The sequence below is a fragment of the Amblyomma mixtum genome, chromosome 8 (assembly GCF_055824585.1).
Source record: "Amblyomma mixtum isolate Tamu chromosome 8, ASM5582458v1, whole genome shotgun sequence".
Lineage (NCBI taxonomy): Eukaryota > Metazoa > Arthropoda > Arachnida > Ixodida > Ixodidae > Amblyomma > Amblyomma mixtum.
Window position 1 is genome coordinate 40,813,824 of NC_143019.1, and position 22,580 is coordinate 40,836,403.

Consider the following 22,580-nt stretch of genomic DNA (forward strand, 5'->3'; position numbering starts at 1 on the left):
CTTGGTGAATGGAAGTTGTGTCAACACTGGAAATGCTTTACTGAAACTTTCTAATGCTGCCTTCGCATTGGACGTATGTAGTTTGCGCGTAACTTGGTATGCATGCAGCAAAGAAACCCTCATTGTGAAACTATGCGGTGTAGTGTTCACAGTAGACCGCATGTATTATTTTCATGCAGAAGACTCGAGAAAGCATTTCGCAGTATTTTGCAGCAGACATATTCATTTCCACCCCAATTTACTCTTAAGAGAGAATGCTTATTGCGAGTTGTTAGGTTCCTATTTAAAGGAAATTTTATAAACAAACCATAACACTTCAATAAAGGATAGTTCATCAGCACAACAGTAATTTTTTTCTACGCTGTATTTGGCACATGATAGCCTTAGTTGCTTAGCACCATAAAACCCATAGAAAATAAACAAACACAGCAAAGGAAAATTATGGAATAATTGTTTCAAGTGATTCAGACTTGATGGAACTGTTAAGAGGAGAGTCAAGGACTTTTTAAAGAAATCTACAATCTATGTTTTTTGTGTATTGTGTAATGCCTTCCTGAAGTCAAAATACATTCGGTTGACACCGTTCACTTTCACTTGCCTTTTAGTATTTGGTGTACATTTCTGTTGTGGATAGATTCAATGTTGCATACATTAAACATCTTCAAAGAAACTTCAGCCTTCACACTGCATTGACAGAGCCAGCGAGCATAATGAACCATGGAGCATCTCAAATATCGATGCCTCAAAAAGCATTCTCATTATGAATGCTTGAACTCATATGTTCGAAATAAAGAAACTAACTCTAAAATCTAGCTGTGAGGTTATAGAACGAATTTGTTGAAAGCTCCTTATGGTAAAAACCTGTCATAAAAGAGATATGAGAAGTGCGTGGGGATAGTCATTATATAACCACTTCGTCTCTCTCCACCTTTCTGGCTCTCCCATTCCTGTCGTCTTGCAGTGCAAAGTTCTTGGCTTTCCTTTGCATGCAGCCAAGAACGTGCAAGCCCTCCACCACACTGTCACCACCTGCCACTCTGTAACTCACCTCCTGCGGCGCGTGGTCACTCGGCGCTCAGGTTTCCACGAGGCTCATGCATGCCGAGTTGCCCACACGCTGGCCATCAACAAGGTCTTGTACTTTGCACCCTACGCTTCCTTCAATCAGACTCAACTTAACGCTCTCGAGACTGCCCTTGTGGGCCTCTACAAGGCAGCTCTCAACCTCCCTATCACTACCTCTACTGCAAAGATCTTTGCAACGGGCCTCTTTCATCCTCTCCGTTCTCTGCTCTCTCTCCATCATGACTCGCAGCTTGCCCGGCTTTCCCTTACCCGTCAGGGTCAGTGGTTATTAACTCAAGCGGGTATCTCGCCCGTTCCAATCTCCCCGTTTACCTCTCCTATTCCCACCCCCGCTCCCAATCTTCGTATCCTTCCCCTCCCGACCAACATGTCCCCCGTCCTGCACGCTGGACGTCGTCATGCGGCCGCACAGCACCATTCCCCTCTCTTTGATACCCAGGGTGTAGCTTACACGGATGCCTCCTTCGTGGCTCCTCGAGGTTCCTGCGGCTACGCCCTGTACCATCCACACCTCCCTGCTCCTGAAACCCACACCAGCGGGCCGTATCTACACCCTCCAGACGCATTGTCCCTCGAGGTCCTCGCCATTGCGCATGCCCTCCAGTCATTTTCCCTCCTTCCCTCTCTCCAAGAGTACACAGTCTATTCAGACTCACAAGCCGCTATACACCACATACAGAAACGCACCCTGACCCCTTCTCTCCAACAGGAGGTCGAACGAGCGGTCTCCGCACTGCAGCCTTCCATCGTTTTCCTCCGCTGGGTCCCTGGGCATTCAGGGATTGACGGCAATGAGCTGGCCCATCAGCTCGCCCGCGACACACTTTTCCAGGCACCGTTAATCCCCTGGCCCAAGCCCTCGGAGGACGGTGGGAGACTCACCCTTCGCCGCACCATAAAAGAGGTCTACCTCGAGCTCCGCCTCGACAAACACCTTTACCCTCCCCCTCATCCATCACTCACGGTGCCGGAGTCTCGCCTTCTTCGGCACATTCAGATGAATGCAGTTATCACCCCGTCCCGCCTCTTCCTCTATCGCTATCGATCGGATCCTTCCTGTCCCAACTGCCCCTGTATCTATGCGGACCTGGCCCATTGCCTCTTCTATTGCCCGGCTGCTCAGCAGTCGGGTTCCTTCCCCCCACCCTCTCTATCCATCACCACCTGGCTCGACTGGCTTGGCGCTGAAGGGGAAGAAGAACAGCGGCTTCTGGTCGCCCAGGCGGTCGACATGCTCGGCCTATAAATTATGGTCGAATAAAAGTCTTTTACTACTACTACTACTATTGCTGACAATGTCTGTTGTCTCTGTTATATCTGTTACCTGCTATCTGTGGGGCTATCATACTGTGCCAGAGTGTAGAGTTTCCAATGCCACTTACTCTTGCTGTGCTGTTGCATTATAAGAGCAGAAATGCACTTAGTGTGTGCAAAGGGTGTCGCATCAAGTTTCGAATGGTGTGAAACTGAAGGTGTCATTGAATATGTACTTGTACAGCTTGAGGCCTGCACCCTGAATGATGTTATACCGACTGATACCTGTGTTTATTTTGAGCCTTTGGTTAACGAGAGCTCAAAACTTGGCTGTGCTTGCTCCGCTTTCATGTAGGCACATCAGTGGCTACCACGGGGCGGTCAGCAGCAGTGTGCTCTGAAGGCTTACCTTCGTTGGACACGTGAAGAACAGGCCCATCTGTGGCAGGCACTTCTGGTAAGTTATGCTCCACGAATGGCAAAGACAAGATTTCCGATTCTCTGCTATGGACGCTGGTTTCTTTCACGTTTTGAGGCTCGCTCCGAAACTGATGCCTCCCATTTTATTGCCTTGGCTCATGAATGCCTCAGGTAGATGTTGATAGTATAGCAGCAACTTCTTGGCATTATTCAGTTAATTGCAGTTTGACTGGCTGGCATCCAACATTGACATGCTTATGAGGAAAAATGTAAAATGTAGCAAAGGTGTTTAATTCATTTCCTGCACACACAGAATATTGTGCTCATTGGCGTCTTCCAAAGGAGAATTAGAAATTGGTTATGAGGAAAGGAACAGTAACTGCCTCCTTTTTTGGTGGATACCTTGTCAACCATGCCTACATAGTGTAGGGCTCTGGATGGATTTCAACCAGTTGGGGTTTTTGCACTCGCAGCCCATAGCACACAGGCATGTTTTGCATTTCACTAAGGCTCGTGGAACATTTACTGAGGTTAGCAGTTGGGTATAAGCGTAGTGGGGCAATGTTTCAAGACTAGCAAAACTTACACAAAGGAGAAGCCATGTTTGGGATGCTCATGCATAGCTGCCGTGCCGAAAGATGAAGAGAGTCTCAGCCACTGCATTTGCTAGCACCGGTTGATGATTACTAGACGACTGTGTGTGAAATTTGATGTCAGCGTTCATGTTTTGGAAACAATGTTAGCATTGTCACGAAGGCCACTTTGTTCCACTTTGTGCAAGTTTGCTTGTATGTTATGAACCAATTTGAGGCAAAAGGTTGAAATTGTACAGATATCGTCACCATTGGTGACGAAATTTAGGTCGCTTCTACAGGCAATTACATTGGCAGTGTATGCAGTGATGACGCATGAGTTTGTCATCATAGAAAAAAAAGTTCAAACTGCTGCCTTCAGCAGGCAAGGTGATTTACATTGTTCTTAGGCACATGAAATGGGTGAGCCTTCTGAATATCTTGGAACTCAAGGAGAGTGTGTCCTCTATGAACAATGGCTCACAGAGACAACTCATCTCTGATGAGTGAGTGGTGGAGCACCAGCATTTCTGTAGCAGTGACACTGTCGTACATGCTGTGATCACTTCTATATCTATGAACTTTTTCCACTACAGCATGAGGACTTATATGCATTTGTGGCGAAGACATGTGCCAGGGTTGGGGCCATGTTGCATAAGCGGGGTGTTGCAGGTATCCCGATGTATTGTGCGGAGGTATTGTAGCAGTGTTCGTCTCTCTAAGCTTTTGAGAGAATAAACAAAATGCCTTACTCATACGTGCATGCTGCTATGCTAGAGAGCTGCTTTGGGAGGCATACAAAGGGGGCTGTAATTAATATAACAAGGTCTTTGTGCTTAGTAAGTAGTGCATAGAGCTCTTTAGTCAACTATTAATTGGCGAGACCTCCAAAAAATTTTAATTTATTTGTAATATATTCATGAAATGTATAACAGAGGTACAGTCCATGCTTTCCTGTGTAATCACAGCGGATGCCTGAGCCACACAGAAAGTTGAAAATTAAAATCGGTCTTTGAGGAAAGGAAATGGCACAGTATGTGTCTCACATCTCGGTGGACACCCGAATGGCACCAAGGGAAGAGATAAAGAAGGGAGTGAAGAAGAAAGGAAAAAAGAGGTGCAGTAGCCCTCTGGAATAATTTCGACCACCTGGGGATCTTTAACATGCACTGACATCGCACAGCACATGGGTGCCTTTTGCGTTCCGCCTCTATCGATCCACTGAAACGCGGCCGCTTCGAACCCGGGAGCTCCGACTCAGTAGCCGAGCGCCCTAACCACTGAGCCACCGTGGCGGGTCCAGAAAGTTGCTGTATCTGTTGTTTTTTTCATCATTAACTTCTGCAATTGATAGTAGTTCAACCTTGTTTTATTCATTGTCTCCATATTGCACAAATTTCATTACACTTCTTTCATGATGCATAAAGTAAAGTGGCCATTTTATTTTTCTCTGCTGTCAGCAACAGAGGCGGACTTGTGGGCTACCCATGGAGATGGCGGTTGGGGGTGGGGTCCTATTCATGCATTGCATTTTTTAAACTTTTTTATTGAAAAACTGGGGCCATTGTAGTTTTTCTGTGAAAAGATTTTTGCTTACGGAAGGCAGTTGCCCCTTTAAACATGTTCCTTCTGTTGCAACGATGACGAAGTCTTTGACGAGGTAAATATTGTAAATTGTGAAAACGGATCGTTGAAAAATTACATGTGCATGTAGTGCATGGATGCATGCACTTTTAATTTATGCATTTTAAATTTATGTTGTTTCTAATGACATCTGTGGTCACGGTGTCTTATGCGTTTATGTACACACAACTTGTTTGGTTGCAGTCTTGGTCGCTTCTGGGATGTGAACTGCTGCAAATGGCTGCAGCTCATATATTTGGAATCTTCTGTGACGGCCCTGTGGCATCATTTGAAGACGCATGCGAAATGAATGCTGTAAACCATTTTAGTGCACACTAGATGCCTCACTAGCGAAAAAGTTGTCCTGTCTGGAGGTGAAGCCTTGGAGCAACTCGGGTAAACTCGGAGGAATGTTGTGCCAGCTGCAATTAATGGGAGGAAGCTCTGGTAAGCTCGGAGGAGCATCGTGCCAAAGCCTCGGAATAAGTTGGGTAAGCCCGGGTAAGCTCGGAGGAGTGTCGTGCCAGAGCCTCGGAATAACTTGGGTAAGCTCGGAGGAGTGTCGTGCCAAAGCCTCGGAATAACTTGGTTAAGCCTGGATAAGCTCAGAGGAGCGTCGTGCCAAAGCCTCGGAATAACTTGGGTAATCCCGGGTAAGCTCGGAGGAGCGTCGTGCCAAATCCTCAGAATAACGTGTGTAAGCCCGGGTAAGCTCGGAGGGGTGTCGTGCCAAATCCTCGGAATAACTTGGGTAAGCCTGGGTAAGCTTGAAGGAGCGTCGCGCCAAAGCCTCAGAATAACTTTGGTAAGCTCGGAGGAGTGTCATTCCAAAACCTCGGAATAACTTGGGTAAGCTCGGGTAAGCTCAAAGGAGCCTTGCATCAGCTGTGCTCATTGGGAAGAAAGGTTTGATGAGGAAGAAGAAGAAAAAGGAAGCAGATGAAGAGCGAGGAAGATGGTTGCATGCACATTCAGATGACAGAAGAGGCAAAGGATGAAGTCGCTGTTCGAACATGTAATGCAGCGGACAGTAAATCATGGATGAAGTTTGTTCTTCGAGAGATTTTGAAGTCGAATGACATGCACAGCGACCTGAACGGCAATGTAAGAGAAGAGAGTGCCAACGTGAGTCAACCAATCCAGTAGACACAGCGAGGCGGCAAGCCACAGCAGAGTGGCGAAGACTGTATAACCTTGCTAAACCGGATGAGGGAACAGATGAAGACGAAGAGATGCGAAGAAGAGCAGGAAAGAAGAGGTGAATGATGAAGTTGCCGGAGGAACGTGCAGTCGAGAGGCATGTACAAGTCGCTTCAGAGGCTGCCTAACAGAAGGAATAGCGAATGGAATCGCAATGAGCAACTCGGGTGGCTTAATGAAAGAGGAAAGCCGAGGAATGACTGCAAAGACATTTGGGTGCAACTAGAATTTTCAAGCTTACAGAAAGCAAAACAAAGATAAACAAAGCTAAACAATAGAAAAAATGCTATTGCGCTGAAGTCGCATTTAGCTTAGCCAGGTAGACTGGGGCATTTTTGTTTTGAAGCAGCTTTTCCTGCACTTTATGGGAGCCCTAGAGAGTGTCTGTGTTTTTGTTTTCTTGTTTTGCAAGCCTGAGTGCTTTAAAGGGTTTAGAATCTACTGATTTGTTTACATAACGACTTCTCATAAGCTAAATCACTCGGAATAAGTGTAATGGGGAGCCTAGAAACAGTTTTTGAGTCATAATGTGGGCATATGAAGATGTGACATAAATGGCATAATGATAATTATTTGTGAAGGTTGGACTTTTTTCCTGTGCAATCTTGACAACTAAATATATTCCTGCCTGCGTGTAATCTAGTCATAATAACTTGCGACTGAAGGGGATAACTACCGTATTCACACTTTGAAATTACCGGCCCTCTTAAAAATGATCTTATCCAAGGACTCACAAACTTCATGCTTTTGTGGCATTTCTCAAATGATCATTTCACAAATACACTTTACATGGCAGCTTGAAGAATGCAAATATATTCAGCTTTGACGACTTGTTCAACTGCGGTGAAAACTCCTTGAAGCATATGCACATGTATTTTCTGAAAATGGAAGCACTTGGAGGAAAAAAATTGTATAGCTCTTGTATAATACAAAGCTTGAGCCTCTTTCACAGTGTAATCAGTGTAAAGCATCTTTGAGTGTGCTCAAAAGGTTTGTGGAAATGTGTGCCACGCAGTTTCGGTTCTGCGTGGTATGCTGCAGACAGCCAGAGCTTGTTTGTGGCTCTAGTGGTCACATTGCAATCACTGCAGGACTGAGCTTATTATTTCCTTTTTTTTTTGCTTTCCTGGTTTGTGGTTCATTTCCCCTTCAGGCACCGTGTTGTCCACATATGTGGAGGCGACCTAAGCATGCTCAACAAGATGAATTTCAACCTTTGAATTCCGCGCCCGTAACATTTTGATCCTCCCTGTTAAGTCTGTGGCGCCATCTCTTGCAGTTGCAGCAAAATGTGTTTGTAAAGAAACAAGTAAAAGTGGACATCACAACGTTTTTTGGTGGGACGAGTGAATAGCATTTATTTTGGCATGTTCTCTTTTCAAACGGTAGTGAATGACACGATTTACTGTTCGGAGTGTGTCAGTAGGTTAATGTGGAAACAGCACACCAATGTTCATTGGCATAGACTAAGAAAAAGTGCTGCGATGGATGTTCAGAGTAGCGTGTCCACAATCGTGGAGCTTAATGCCAAAAAATATCAGAATGACGTTTTCTGGCCTCTATGCAAAAATGGTATGCACCGTTTTTTTGGGGGTAAGTATGGTACAAACTGGGCTTATTGCTTACAGCAGTTGAAAAGCATGCTTCTACAAGGACAAAGTTGGATGAGTCTAGCGCTGATGCATTGTTCATGGAAATACCTGATAAGCACCTCCAAAGAAGTGCATCCGACTGTGCAATGAAGACCTGCAGATGGTTGCAAGGAACAACTCACAATGCTGAGTCACTGCCAAAAAACACAGCGTGCTATGATCAATGCATAAAGCCAGGGGGGTCTCAAAGTCTCTTAGGCCTCCCCACCATTATTGAAAAGGGATCTGAGACCCTCCTGTGTAGAATGTAGACCGTATGAATCCGAAGCAAGCACCCATATTTTATGCTTCTTGTCAGTGGTGGTGGGAACATTTCTTCTCTGTCATTTTTAAAATTTTGCTGTGGTTTTTAGCAAGAGTCATTAACTAGTTTTATTAAGTCAGAGACGGAGAAAAATACAATGTGGGGAGTACTACAGAAGGGTTGGTTGAAAAAGGGAAACACGTACTCTCACACCACGAGTCAGTCTAGAGCTGGCCGCTCAGATGCAAGGCTACACAACGACAATCAGCACACTGGTAAGGGATGGGAATCGTCTAAGGTCTTTGACATAACTTGAGCAATGAACGACCTTTAAGAGGGATTTCTTCTCTTCGTAAAAAACAATGTCTAAAACAGGTCGTAAGCTGCTTTCTCTCTCTCCCGCTCCATCCGTGCTCAAACGACTTGAGACCCCTCTGATGAGGTCAGACTTTAAGCGCTGGCTATGATGGAAGCAACCATTGGCCCTTACTTCTGAGCGCGTTAAAAACACAATGGTGCAGACTGGAAGGCTGCACATCCAAACGCCGCGTTCGGTGCCGGAAATGTGGAATTTTCCTCTGCCTGTCGTCAAGAATGACTGCTTTTATCTGTTTCATAAAGAATAATTCTTCAAAGCCTATATTCTCACAGCAAAATATTCATTCATGTCTAACGATCAGTTAGAAAAGGCAAAAAAATGTTGCAGTGTTTGCGTTCATGTAGCAGCTTTGAGGCACTGTCCACATATGTGGACGCGAATAAAATGTGCTCAGATATGAAAATTCTTGCATAACTTTTTACACTCACTTTACTTCCACTTGATCTACTGATCGCTATGCAAAAAAAGAAAAAAGTTTTCCTTTCAGCAGTTTTAATCGGCGCCTGAAGGGGATATATCTGGTCTGGGCCTCAAGGAAGTACCAGATGAAAAGTGCATGTCCCAGCATGTCTGTTTTACCTCCACGTGGTTACTGTACACGAGATACATCCCAAGGACTCGCAGTGTCTATTGAAAGGGACTTGAAGTGCATGCAATTCTTTCATTGCTGATCACTTATTGGCGAGTGGCGTATCTCAGGGATGCACCCTTGCATTGGTGCGAATGCACACACAGCTGCTCCGTGTTTGGGCTCTCAATTCCCTTGTGACAGGCATTACCCCATTGCAGAGGCTGAGGCAGGTGTAGGCAAACCGTATTGTTTGCCTGCTGTGGACGTTGCCTATATTTCACGTTTAAGGTTCCAAAACATAACCTGGGAACACACTTATAGTGAGTGGAAAGTTTGCACACATTGCTTGTCTCAGCATGATGTCACTTCTCAGATCCAGAATGTAATTGAGGGGTTCAGATGCAACTGCTACTTTTTAATGAAACACTGAATGACTTCTTGCAGTAGAACCAACTCGATTTTCGTGTCAGCATGCAAAAAAAAAAAAAAAAAAGAACTGTGAAGTGTCCGTGAAAGACTCGGAGCATTGACAAATTGCAGCGTTACAAGGTTAATGGGGGCTGGTGGGAGGGACTTGACTTGTCCTGCTGTGGAGGTAGTTGAATGCATGATGATGATTAAACTATTAAAGCTCGTGGTTTAAGCTGGTTCAAGGACTCGCCTTCACTCCCACAAGAATCGCACGGCTGTGCACAAGCGCGCTTGTTACTGTATAGATGCTTCTTCACAATTTCCTGCAGCTTATGAGGAACGATTTACAGGTGCTTTGTTTGAACGTTATGGCTGGTCTGCACAACAACGTTAGTTTTGGGAGTTGGCGCATCCAGTGTGCTCTTTTCTTTTTGTGCAACGCACAAACCTCTCATAAGGCTTTATGATAGAAAATTAATAAAACATGCTCCTCTATTGTTTTGCATTGCATTGCATTCTGCCTGCTCTTCAAATTTTAAGAATAGAAAAAGACCACTGTCTGTATTAGGCATTCTGGGAAACACACCAAAGCTGGAAAAAAGGCTGTCACCAAGTGTAACTATATGGGAAAACACCAGTGCAGTAGCCAGTCATTAGCTTGGCATAACAGTTCATTAGTGGTGATCGTTTTTTATGCGAAGCATATTGCTAGAGCTACCACTCACGCCGTCGCCGTGGGACCCCTAGCCATGACACCACGTGACACCGCGATGTCACACCACGTGACACCACACCACGTGACATCGGATGAGAGAGCCGGCCTCCACCTCGCGCCGTCGCCGTGACACCACGTGACACCGCGACGTCACACCACGTGACACCGTGACATCACACCACGTGACATCGGATGAGAGAGCCGGCCTCCACCTCGCGCCGTCGCCGTGGGACCCCTAGCCGTCACACCCGCGCATTTCGAACGCGCGTTCACACTCGGTGTAGGTGAAACGCTCGCTCCACCGGGCAGGCAGATGTGGCTTTCGTGGCAATCCAGGCGCTCACCCAACGCGCGTCTCGGGGTTAGTCGGCGTTCAGCTGTAGCCATGCCGTTGTCTTCCCCCACGACGAAGGCTTCTAGTGGTTGTATTAAAATGACCAAGTATTCAACCAAGGAAAGCCATGTATTACCAAGCCTAGCCACTAATATGCTTCGCATTCCCCAGGCTTAGCCAAGCTGAGCCTCAGCAATTTTTTCGTTTGTAATTCTGCTATCTATTGTATATGTGATTATTTGTATGAAATGGTCAGCGTTTCAATTCCTTAACCTTTGTTTTAATTAATGTGTTTGTTATGCCACTTTGTTCCATTGCACCTCCAAGTCCTCAATGTATTATTCAGAACAGGTTGGCCAAGGAAGGTACACATGTGATGGATGGATGTGATGGAGTGGGGGTGTTGCCATTGCTGTGCAGTACAAACGCCTGTATTTCTTTCAGATTTTAGGGACAGACTCCGCCACTGCAACTTGTTTTGGTGGAATAGCTTTGTTCTCACTTGATTTACACGACTTGGTTATTACTTCACAGATTTGAGTTAATGCACGCCAGTTTTCACCAACTGCCTGCTGACAGAGTCTGACTTACCTGGTGAAGGTAGCCTGTTTAGCTGGTGTACCAACTTCAGTGTCGCAAGGCACAGTTAGGTTTTTTTTTCTATCAAATCCGTTTCCATGACCACGTTGCGTCTTTTGCCGAAGGCTGGTTGAACCAGGGTACCATTTGCATTAATAAAGGAAAGACATGCATAGGATGTTTCAGGTTAGTGTGCTTTGTGGCCGAGAGTGACCTTGATGCAATGATCCCGTTGTTGCACAAATAGCCTGTGGAACAGCCTTGAACCTTGTCACTGCATAAGAACGGTCCATACTTTGAAAGTGGAGCATTTAGGTTCAAAATTTCGGAGGTGTCATTGTCTTGGACTCTTTTGTGGTATACACCTGCCATCAAGTCTCAGAGAGTGCAGCCACAACAAAAAGTTTAATTCATTTAAAACCTAAGCGCAGTCTGTGGAGTTTATTGGTTCACTTCGTAGTCACTAGGGCCTACACTGCACATTTCGGCTGAGCGCTGTCTGAAAAAGCAGTGGAGGAATGGTCTTTTCTAGTCTTTCTTGCACTCCATAAAGCTTTGATTACAGATGCCTATGTTGTTCACCCCAGTTGATCAGAGCAAGTTCTTTGAGACTTGCTTTTTTTGAACTCTTCTGGTTGCAACTCATTTCCAATAGCTGTTTTACTTTCAGAAGTGAGTGACATTGTCTGTAGCTTCGTGGAAATAGCTGCAGTAAAAAACGACATCCTCTGGCGAGTGCATCGACGAAGCTTGGCCTTGCCAGCAGGCTTGAGCGTTCACTTGGCAGTGCAATGACATCCGCAGTCACTCGCACAATGGATCCATTACTACAAAGAAAACATGCCTTCCTTAAAAGGTAGATGTACTTGAGCAAGCCGGACCCGAGCTTTCATTCGCACACAATGGGAAACTTGGAATGCGTGTCATCAACTCAGCCCCTTGTGGGCTTTTCTAACTGGAACTTTTCTAAGCAAGGCGCACCTCTGCGAGCTTGGCCGTCTGGCAAAAGTGATTGTACTGTGTTTTCCCCATTAGCCTTAGCTGCACTTCGCTCATTGCTTTGCAGAGAGACATGCAGTGTAATGCAGTTGCAGGAAAACTGCGCCACGTGAAAATGGTGCCAGCTAATATGTATGCCTTGTGTGGTTTGATGCCATTGTTCACTGAACAAATGCCACGTCAAAGGATTTAGAATGATGTTTCGCAATGATGGCTGGGCTGACTCACAGTTTTGAGATTCTCCTTGGGCATATGAAATAAGATGTTATGTAAAGATTATCAGTAATGTGAGGATGAAAGAGATGTTAAAAGGATGACAAACAATGGCTGAAAAGACAGAACTGGTACCAAATTAAATCTGTTTCTTCTACAAAAATTGTCTGCATTGAAATTACTGATGACAACGCCATGTTTATCTCTCATGAGTCTTAAGTTTTGGTGTTAAAAAACCACGTGTTGGAGAGTATGGATACCGAAGTCTCGACGAACTTCCACTATCGCTGTAATCGAGGCTGGTGCCATTAGATTTATCTGGGTGTGGGCAACTTGCAGTTTCAAGCTGTGCTACAAGGTCACAGATGCCTACAGCCTTCAACCGACTCTGCCTATGAACTTGAAGTCAAGGTCGCATCACTAACTGTCACGTGCTTGCATGCTAGATTGACTTTACAGACTTCCACTGCAACGATTCTCTGCAGGGCTTAGGTACTGAATAAAGATGGAACTATGGTTTCCTTGTCCGGTGTTGAAACATGAATTGCAGTCATCTTGCTTTAGCAGAGTGGGCCACGTGCCACGGGGCACCATTCAGTGCACAGATGCTCCTCTCCACGTTTTGCAAGCACAACTACCATTCAACACAAAATGCATGCTGTGCTGAAGTAGCTCAACTGAACCTCTCAAAAAGTCGACATTTGCCCCTTTTTGACAGTTTTCTGTTCTACAATGCACCCAATCAGTAGCGATGCTCTAGATTACTGCCGATCACATTGCGAAGTCCTCACATTGTGCTCAAATCCACGAAATTCAATATGCACGCTTGTGAACTTTCACATTGCTAGTAGGATGGGCAAGAACCCTATGCTCTTAACACTGCTTTCCACGTTGTATCCACTCTGGTATGCTTTGTCTGCACATGAGGGGCACAATAAACAAAGCTTGATAAGCGCCAGCACCATAGAGATACTGAGTTATCTGGTATCATGGTGGAAGCCAAGAGACAGGAGTCAACAGGACATGATATGCAGTCTGTTGAACAGATAGCTCGTGGCTTATGCTTGCAACGGGCGAAACCAATTGGAACAAATTTAGCAACGGCAAAGAATCTGAACAAGGTTAATAGAATGCTTTTACAGTGAATAGGGTTGGCGCAGGGCATTGTGAGAGGGGCGTTTAGTTCTCAAACCTCAAATTTTTCAGCTGTCCGTCACAGAACGATTGGAGCTTGATTTGCAGTAACATGTTCATCCTACAGTGCAGTGCGCAAGTTTTTTTTTAACCCTCCGAAATACGTGCAGGAACGTCATCCACATGGCTCCGCAGAGCTGACGCAGTACAAAGCTCAGCTGCAACGCCACTTCGACGGCAAGAAGCTCGCGGAGCGGTTGACAAGCCTCGCTGAACGCTACCCTGGCTTCTGGCCCTAGTTGCTGCAGGCAGCGCAACTAGGAGAGAGGCAGAGACTCTTTTCAGCAGCTTTGCTGCATGCTGGATGTTTTCCCTTTTTTTTTCTCTTTATTCTCCATTTTATTAAGTGTTCTAGCAGTGATACAACAGTTTACAACAATAAAAAAAATAATGGTTTGCAGCAGCTCGTGTAATTTTTTTTCCCTGACCCCGCTTGTAGACAAAGAAAAAAAAAAAAAAAGGGTGTGGTGGTGGGCAGCTCTGGCACGCCCTTGTTCTCACTTGTGTGCTCCCATGTGATGAGAAGCGCCCAGGCAACAACGTCTTGTGTTTATTATTTTTTTTTTCTCTCATTTCTTTGCGGCTCGAGACTAGAGGCTCAAGGGGCAGCTAGAGGATCACAGTCCCTGCCCTAAGTACTGCCCTTCCCCGCACCATCTGGCCCGAAAAAGTTGGTGTCCCAGTCAAGAGCCACAATTAGAATATTCCTAGCATAGAATGTGCAAGCGACAACTCGGGGGGGGGGGGGAAGGGACAAAAAGGGAAAGAAAAAAAAAACTGAAGAGATGCTCACAAAAAATGTTCATGCAACCCTTGTTATGTGTTAGGAACAAGTAAACAAAAACATCATGGCAAAAAATTGAAAAAACGTGTCTAACAGAAGAAGCACTTGCACCTAGTGATGACAGCCGATGGCAGCGGCGGTCACGGTGAATTCATTCGCATCGACGCGCGCGCGCAAGCACACGGCACACCGTGGGTTCAACAGTTTCTCTCTCGCGCATCATCGGGATGCATACGCACAGAAAGAGTGGCGCCACAAAAACACACACACACACTGCGGCCGACAGAAGGTGGCAGCGGCAGCGGCATTTTCTTTTAAAAAAGTCGAAAGAACAAAAAAAATTAAAAGGAGGTGTTGAGGAGGGGGGGGGGGTTGGTGGTGGTGGTTGCCCCCCTCGTCGAGCACGAAAAGCGTCATCAAAATTCATCATGTTAGCAGCAGGAAAAGGGCCCCTCTGCAGCCGCGCTGAAGGATGAAGAAAAGAAAAAAAAAACGAACTGCGGCCCTCCCAGCGTTGAGAGAAAATCAACAAGGCCCCCTCTTTCTCTCTCTCTCAGCAGGCCCAGAGACCCTGCAACGCACACATACACACATCCATGCACACATACACGAGCACACACACACACGCAGATGCACACGATTGGGAAGAGCAGGGCTTTCAAAATAAATAATGCTATGAGACATGAGCACGCGGGATACAACTCCAGCAGGCCTCTCCCCGAGAGTCCGATGGAGCAAGCACCGACCCCCCCATCCCTGCTGCTGCTGCCGAACGGGGGTTTCTTCTCTTCGTGGAGGGGGGGGCCACACACCATAGGAGGTCTTCTTTCTTGTCTTGCGGCAGACAGGGCGTTGCATAGGTGCTACTGCTTGTTCTCGGGAGGGGCGAGGCGCAACAATCCACAGCGGCCGTCAAGAGAGAAACCTTTTTTTTTTTCCCAAGGCACACTACGACGAGGAGAGAAGAGGAAAACCCAGCGAGGCACGCGCACCCGAGTCCGACGTGGAAAATGGCCCACACTTCTGCACCTGTACACACCCAGACATGCGTGTAGTATATATATATACATTATGTATATCCGTATGTTATATTACTTAACTACTTTTTTTATCATCACATTGCAACATCTTCAGAAAGAGAAGGGGGAGGGGGGTGGGGGTGGGTCAGCCAAGAGAGAAAAAAAAAAAGACCTCCTGCCACCTAGCGCAGTACCCCAAGTGCATTCTGCTGTGACCTTTTCGCTTCTTCCTCTGCAATCTGCTGCTCAATCAGATACTGGGCCGTGGAGACGGCGTTTGGCGTGCCCGTGATGCTGACGATGCGGTTGCGCGTGCCCGGTGCGAATGTGCCCTTCTTGGAGATCTGGATGGCGGCGCCGCTGAAGCGCTGGATCTCAACCAATGACTTGCCCCCCGGCCCCAGGATGGCCCCCACAATGTTCTCCCCCACCTCGAGGTCTCGCTTGACGGCGTCTGAGCACTTGTCGGCCGCGGCCGAGGGCGGCGGCGACTTGCACATAGCCCCTCCCGAAGGGACCAAGGCCGTGCCCAGTCCGAACGAGTTGTTGTTGACCGGCATGGCACCGGCGCCGTTGTTGGCCGCGCCAGGGGAGCCGAGCGCAGGCGAGTTCCGCCGGAAAGGGTCAAACACCATGTCGCTGTGGTAGCGCTCGGAGCGGGGCGAGCCGAAGCCACCGCTGCCGACGGGGCCGAAGATGCCCGAGCTGCTGGCGACCACCGGTGGCGTGGCGTCCATCGGAGATGGTGGGTAGACCTGCTGCGGCGGTGGTGGCTGCGGCGGAGCCTGCCCCATCATGGCCCCGTTGGCGCCTGCTAGGAGGGCACCGAGGCTGGATCCCAGCACGCCGTACGTTGCCAGCGTCCCCATGGCGGTCGCGATGTCGGCCGTCGCCTGCTCTGTGTATCCGTTGCTGCGCAGCACCGCCTTGACGTTCTCCAGCAGCTGAGCCACGTTGGCCCCCGGGAATGGGGCGGCCACCATGGAACCCGCAGCACCGCCAAAGTTGGTCGTTGGGCTGAGGCTGTTGAGGCTGCCGCTCGAGCTGTAGCTGGCCGACGAGTTGTTCACTGTTGAGTGCACGCTCGACGGGTTGGCATAGGGCGAGCCTGTCGGGTTGAAGTTGGCCACGGGCCCGGTCACCTCAGCGTAGGAGACATGCAGGCAGCTGCCGCTCTGCGGGTCCTCCACGATCTTGGCCAGGATCATGTGACAGGCCTTCTTGTTGTTATCCATCTCCCCAATGACGGTGATGCAGCGTTCGGCCAGGGCGTGGTCCTTGGACTTCTGTGAGATCTGCACGTAGGCGCCACTCTCCTCCTTGATCTGCTTGATGTAGCTGCCCCCCTTGCCAATGATCATGCCCGCCGTGCTGTTGGGGACCAGGATCTTCACCTGCAGAGGGCGGCGCATTGCTATGAGCTCAGCTGCATTTGCTTTCTGGGTGTGCATCTACAAAGTGTCAAGACTAAGCTGCTCCACCAGACCAAGTGAACTAGATCAGCCTCTGTGGAACTTTGGTGTAAAAAGTTCCTGTTATTGTGACTGTTTTTTCAATCTTGCCGCCCCTTACGTAATGCACTTTATTGGGGCCTTTAAAGTAATAAAATGAAATGCAACAGCAGCTCCCATTACTTGCACTACACTTGTGCAGTTACTGGCTAAGTATGCCTGTGCCACATCCAGCATGCTAGTGGCATGGTATGGGATAGTGCTGATGATTAAGTACAGAACACCAGTGCAGCCACGAGACATTCAAGTAAACCATACTGATGAGGGTGCTCATAGTGAAATGAAAGCAATAAAGAAAGCAACACTTTATCCAGAAGCAGCCATCTACTCAACTGGCAAAACAGACAAGCTATAAACACTGACAGAGTGATGGGCCAAGTTTGGAAAGCCAACAGGAAGACGAGATTCACAAAATATACAATGTCTGCCCGAACATGGTGAAACGGCCTCATTTCGAAGAAGCTGCGATCGCAGTGCACACTTCAGACTGCCTCCAATTTGCCCTCTGGGAGGTTTCGCATTCATCATGGCTCACTGCTTCGCTAAGTTGGGTGCCTACCTGCTTCTCTCTTTCGGCTGGCTGCTTGTGGTCAAAGTCTATGGCAATCTTGGCTGTTGGGTCTGGCTTCTCCTTAATTTTCTCCATGATAAATTCGTGGATGCGTAGAACGCCCTCAACACTGCCCGTGATGAGGCACACCCTCTCGGTGGTTCCTGCGAGTGTGAGACGCTCACAAGCTGCTAAAACCACAACGAAATGCCGGCAGGAGAGCTGCGAAAACTGCACGACCAGGCTGCACCGCATAAGGCTCGCAACAAATGCAATCTATGTTCACCAATATGCATGCTCTGTATCATAGAGTTTCTTACTATTACCTAGAGGGAAAGCTGGCAGCCCGTCTATGGGAGTTTGCATGGCGACCCCTCGAGACCACTTCAGCCACCATGGGCGCTCAAAGCATCATGGGGCGGTGAGCTACTTGTTGCGGAACTGCAACTTTTGGCCAAAAAATAATAGAAAAAGAAAGCTGTTTGATAACTACAAACGTCCTAACATTCAATATCGTGTCTAATGATTGCAACAAACAAGCAGAAAAGCATTTAAGTGCAAAGTTTGCCCAAAATTAGAGACGACTCGCTCTCCTATTGGCATAGTAATGAACACTATAAAAACTAATATTTCGTACTTAACAGGCGCACTTTTAAAAAGAAATATGTTTTCAAAAAAGATGTTGTTGCTTAAATACTATAAGAGGTTTTTTAATGGCATTTCGGAAAAGTGAAACCTTTTATTGGCGTCGTGTGTCGTCGCGTTTTCACTACTAAGGGTTTTGCCCACTGCGTTCGCGCGAAAGTCGTCTGCGCATACACGAACAGCGTTTTCAGAATGAAAAAATTTTAGTAGTGCCACTCCATGTTCCTGAAAAACTACGACTGTGCCGCAACAAGTAGCTCACCGCCCCATGATGCTTTGGGTGTCCATGGTGGCTGAAGTGCAGCGCCGCCAGCTTTCCCTCTAGGTAATAGTAAGAAACTCTATGCTCTGTATAGTATGCAAATGAGACTGCTATATTTGAAATTACACATAGGGAATGGCACACAACAGCACAGAAGTAACGGTGGCGATTAAGGTGGAAAGCTGGGCGCGAAGGACGAGGACGAAAGGATGAAGGTAGTGCTCGTTTCGTGTCTTCCTTCATCCTTTCGTCCTCATCTTTCGTGCTACCTTCGCCATGAACTGTGGCGACACCAACTTGCGCTGCTCTTGCGTTTTCTACATCTATTGACGAGGTTTTCTGTTTTTGCTTCAACACATCACAGGGACAGCTTTCATAAGGAGCTTTCACGAGTGCTTTTATAAGAACCTTCTGAAGAGCTTTTATAAGAAGTGGGAAGAGCTTTTGTAAGCGTCGCAAACAACGCCGACATCTGTAATACAGCTCGAAAAGCTAGACAAACTGGAGAAAATGCCTGCTATGACGCTGACGCACAGACTATAAATACAACCTTTGTTTCTAAGTCAGGTTGCCTCGAAGTCCCCCCGTTAGGTGGCGGCACAATGGAGCCTCACCTGGGTAGAAGTCATTCGACTTGGACATTTTCACCCGGGCTCCCGCTTCCTTCTGGAGCAATGCAATGGTCTCACCACCTTTGCCGATGATGGCCCCTGCAGCCACCGCAGGCACCAGAATCTTGAAATGGAACGTCCCATTGCCTGCAACGGAAAAGAAAGAAAAGAGGTCACTTGTCGCACTCGCATCGCATGGACCAGCGGACAGGCCCGACAGGCAGTGGCACACGCACACACGAGGGGCGAAAAACTACCGGTGCATGTATGAGTCATGGAGATAAAAAAGAAGCCGTGGCGGTCGGTGAATCCTGAGGCGCCACGGGAGGTGTGTGGTCTGGATGAAGAATGATGGCGTGATGGGCGCTACGATGCAGCAACAAGCGGCCAACAGCAGACAAGGAGGTGAGGAAGAGGAGAACAAAGGCCGTACCTGACGCTCGTCTTCGTAATTGCTCCATTTGCAAAGCTTTCTTTTGCGGGGGGGTAGTGGGGAAGGGCGCTCCAGGCTCTTTTCCTCTGAAACGTCTGTCTGTGTGCCCCTCCTCTTTTGCTCGCTCGCTCTAACTGCGTTTCTTTCGCCTGAGCATAGCGCACCTTGGCTAGCGGTGCCCGTCAAAAGGGCTGCGAGGCTGAAAACGAGAGAGACACGGTTTGTGGAACCGATTCACGGCCAGCAGCCCAGGCAGGCCTTGCGCAGACGGGGTGGGGCAGATGGGCTCTTTAGTTCAGCAAGCGGAACAACCCAAACCCGCGGTCCAGAAGCACAACACTGCCGACGCCCTAAACTGGGTCCCGTGTGCCTTGAACAACCTGTCTGGGAGCCAAGCAAGCAACATGCTGCAGGTCAATAGAAGAACTGCATTTGCTTGCATCGGTATGTTGCAGAAAAAGAAAAAAAGAGGCCACAACAACGAAACTTCTCAGAACCCGGTGTGACCAAGGTTCGAAGGACTGAAAACCGGCTTTGCAAGACAAAGTGCTGATGCATGAAAACCAACGAGCAAAAGTAGGTCAGCTCTACCACGTCTCGGCAGATCTTGTGTTGCAAATCAGGAATTTCGTCTACAGACTCGAGCAATTCTGTTATTTTGATTGCAGGCACTTATGTTCATGGTGCCAAGTCGAAATTAGTATCCCTGTTCGCATTGCCTATGCATGCCTGCAGTATGACCACAAAGTTCTGCATATACTGAAGTGTGGGATCCCATGCTTGAATGACATGTGAAAGTTTTTTATCTTACATGTGCGACACATCCTTGTCTTATCTATAGCCGTCAACGGATCAGGGGTCAATTTTACGGCCACACTAGTTTCAGCTGCTGAGTTAAAAGCTATGGTGCTTTTGGCTGTCAGATTAGACCACAAGCTCAATGGGAGCTTTATGAACAGAATGGAATGTTGTGCTACAGCTCCTTACATGCCGGATATTTCGTCCCGAATCTGTCACGATGGACCACCGAAAACCAAACCCATGCACAATGTGGAACTGGACGTCCATATATGGTCCTGACTTGCCCTCCACTGTAATCACTTTCGGGCGAAACGAATGGCTGCACCTAGCCACGATAAAAAAATAAACAAAACACAAGGCCGCACGATATGCAGCAGTGATCGGTGCTTCGAATGGGGGTGGGGCGGACACCGACGGAAAGAGAATGCGACCACCGAGGAAACGGGACCAGAACCAAGGTCGTGGCGAACTCGCAGCGACGACGTGCTGACGTTTCGCGAATGACCGGCTCGTATCTGCGCCGCTGGCCCGGCGAGGCCTGCCGACGATCGCTCCCGTTCTCGGACGACTACACACGAACACACAACAGGGCCAAGCTCTAAAAACGTTATCCGAGAAATGCGCAGCGCAGCTCACGCCTGCACCTTTCCGCAACCACGAGGCAAGATTTTTCGCACTTTCCGCAACGGCATGGCCGCTACACTCGTGCAAGGTGTGGGTTAAAGGGCTACCGGCGAGTCTCCCGCAGGGACGATAAATGCGATTACCGCGACGTACACGGAGCCTCAGCGCCCGGGTCAACGGCAAGGACACGCCGGGCTGCGAGCGACCGCCGCACAAGTCCAGATCGGTGGCACTGCATTCCGCAGGTCGCGGAGGACTGGCCGACGACGCATAGGGCGGAAGGGGGGCAGCTCCTGCAAATGCCCCTACCGGGCCGCTGGTATGCGCTCGAAAAATAACGCGACTCGACAATTTCTGCTTGCCCCACCTCGCGTATCGTCTGCTTTACATTCGCGGCTCGAATGCCTGCTAATGGGATTCGTCGAAATAGCTCGCACGTCGGGCAAAAATTTGCACGATAGGCCTAGGGACGCCGTAGCAGGGTCGTGCCGGCGCAGTGCCTGGCACCATATGCAAGGTCTCCTTCGCCTGTGAACGCGAAGGTCTACGGAGCAAGGGCTCAAAGATTCGTTGCGTTCCTCTATCGGCGTTTAGCGAGACTGATCGGACGCCCATCCACCGGAAAGGTAAAAAACAACAAAAGTAAAGGAAAAACGCCGCACGAAAACACGACGGCAAGCAGGGGGCCGGGAAGACGGAAAATTTCCAACCAAACACGGGGCCTGCGAGGCGGAAGGTCTCGCTGGCCGGCTCTGGGGCGAGATGCGAGCCGCGGCTAAGAAAGCTGTCGGCCACTTGCCTTCGGGGCGGAGAGCAGCGTGAGCAGCACGACGCGAAAATGGTCGACCTTGCTCGAGGCCCGGCGCAACACCTCGCTGCAGGTTCGGAGAGAAAAGTCCGCTGTCCCACATATCGGGCCCAGCTAGTCCATCGAGGAAGAAAAGGTCGCGAATTAAGTGGTCGGCCCGACCGACAAAAAAGAAATCTCCGTACATATAGGTGTGCGACCACGAGAAAAAAACAAAAAAAGAGAAACACTCGCCGGGTCCCCTCCCGGCTGCTTGGAGGAAAAAAAGCCTCGGCCAAAAGCAGGCAGATCGCACCGCTGTCACCAGCGAATGGACAGTGGTTTCAGGACTGATCCCAGACCGCAATATCACGGCCAACACAGCAGCGTGCACCGGCTGATGGGACCCAGATAATTCGCCATCTCAGCCGCGATAAAAAAAAAAAAATCCTCGGGCACCTGACTCGAATCGTTCGGGCTGGCTCAACATCGGAGCGGCTCGAAGACGTGGTTTTTCGCCTGCCAAGTGCGCATTTGTGCCATCACACCGCAGTCCAAAGCGGCTCGCGAAAACCGAGCCCTGCCTGCCTGGGTCCGGCCGCTGTGTCATATGGTGCGACCCACGTCACACCCAGTTGCGCTGGCCGCGCACAAGACGCGAGACGCCCCACGGGACGCAAATGGTACGCTACCTCCGCCATGGTGGGACCTTTTCGTTGCCCCAATATCAAGCTCGGAATCCAGGGGCCTCTTCCTAGAATCTCCAATATCGGGATCAGGACATCCATTCACACCTCCTAAACCCGTCGCCATCTTCAGTGCAGAAACGTCCGGGCTCTGACGTCACTCCCGACGTCAACACGAGGCTCCCGGAAGACGCTGCGGACCATCGTTCTTCCTGTTCCTTCGCGAGCCGCGACGCCATCCCTCGTTGAAAAGGCGAGCTACATAGGGAGCCGCAGCGATCGCTCGTGCAACGCGGGCTGTACGCTCTCTGCATATCAGCCGCTGTGTCGATCGCGGCATTGATGCAGTCGAAAACAGTTCACTGACTTGCCAGAATTCACGTTTGAAAAACATTGCGTTTAGCTCAGCCTTTTGCAGGCC

At 48.6% G+C, this 22,580-nt stretch overlaps 2 protein-coding genes across 3 annotated transcripts in view; one reads left to right on the forward strand and one right to left on the reverse strand.

Moving 5' to 3' along the window:
- The window catches only part of LOC149332220 (uncharacterized), a 26,068-nt gene extending 12,219 nt beyond the window's left edge, over positions 1-13,849 (forward strand). The window contains exons 5-6 of the mRNA XM_089557166.1: positions 2,696-2,797; positions 13,557-13,849. Coding sequence (XP_089413292.1) covers positions 2,696-2,797; positions 13,557-13,685 — 231 coding nt within the window. The 3' untranslated portion in view covers positions 13,686-13,849. The remainder of the gene's footprint in view (positions 1-2,695; positions 2,798-13,556) is intronic.
- Positions 13,725-22,321, reverse strand: ps (RNA-binding protein Nova-1-like protein passilla). Of its 2 annotated transcripts, none has more exons than XM_089557163.1 (4): positions 22,166-22,321; positions 18,832-18,975; positions 17,320-17,474; positions 13,725-16,643 (listed from the first exon to the last, which is right to left on the reverse strand). In XM_089557163.1, exons 1-4 carry the CDS (start codon positions 22,284-22,286, stop codon positions 15,432-15,434), a joined length of 1,632 nt encoding a protein of 543 aa, XP_089413289.1. In that variant the 5' UTR covers positions 22,287-22,321; the 3' UTR covers positions 13,725-15,431. The 2 variants fall into 2 exon arrangements, with proteins under 2 accessions (XP_089413289.1, XP_089413290.1); XM_089557164.1 differs by lacking the exon at positions 22,166-22,321 and adding an exon at positions 19,262-19,443.
- Positions 22,322-22,580: the final 259 nt, after the last annotated feature.

Excerpts from the sequence above, each read along its gene's own strand:
- ps (XM_089557163.1), bottom strand. The coding sequence starts at position 22,286 with ATGGCGACGGGTTTAGGAGGTGTGAATGGATGTCCTGATCCCGATATT. Across the intron at positions 17,475-18,831 it reads GTCGAATGACTTCTACCCAG|GAACCACCGAGAGGGTGTGC; the intron begins GTGAGGCTCCAT and ends TCACACTCGCAG. Across the intron at positions 16,644-17,319 it reads CAGCCGAAAGAGAGAAGCAG|GTGAAGATCCTGGTCCCCAA; the intron begins GTAGGCACCCAA and ends CGCCCTCTGCAG.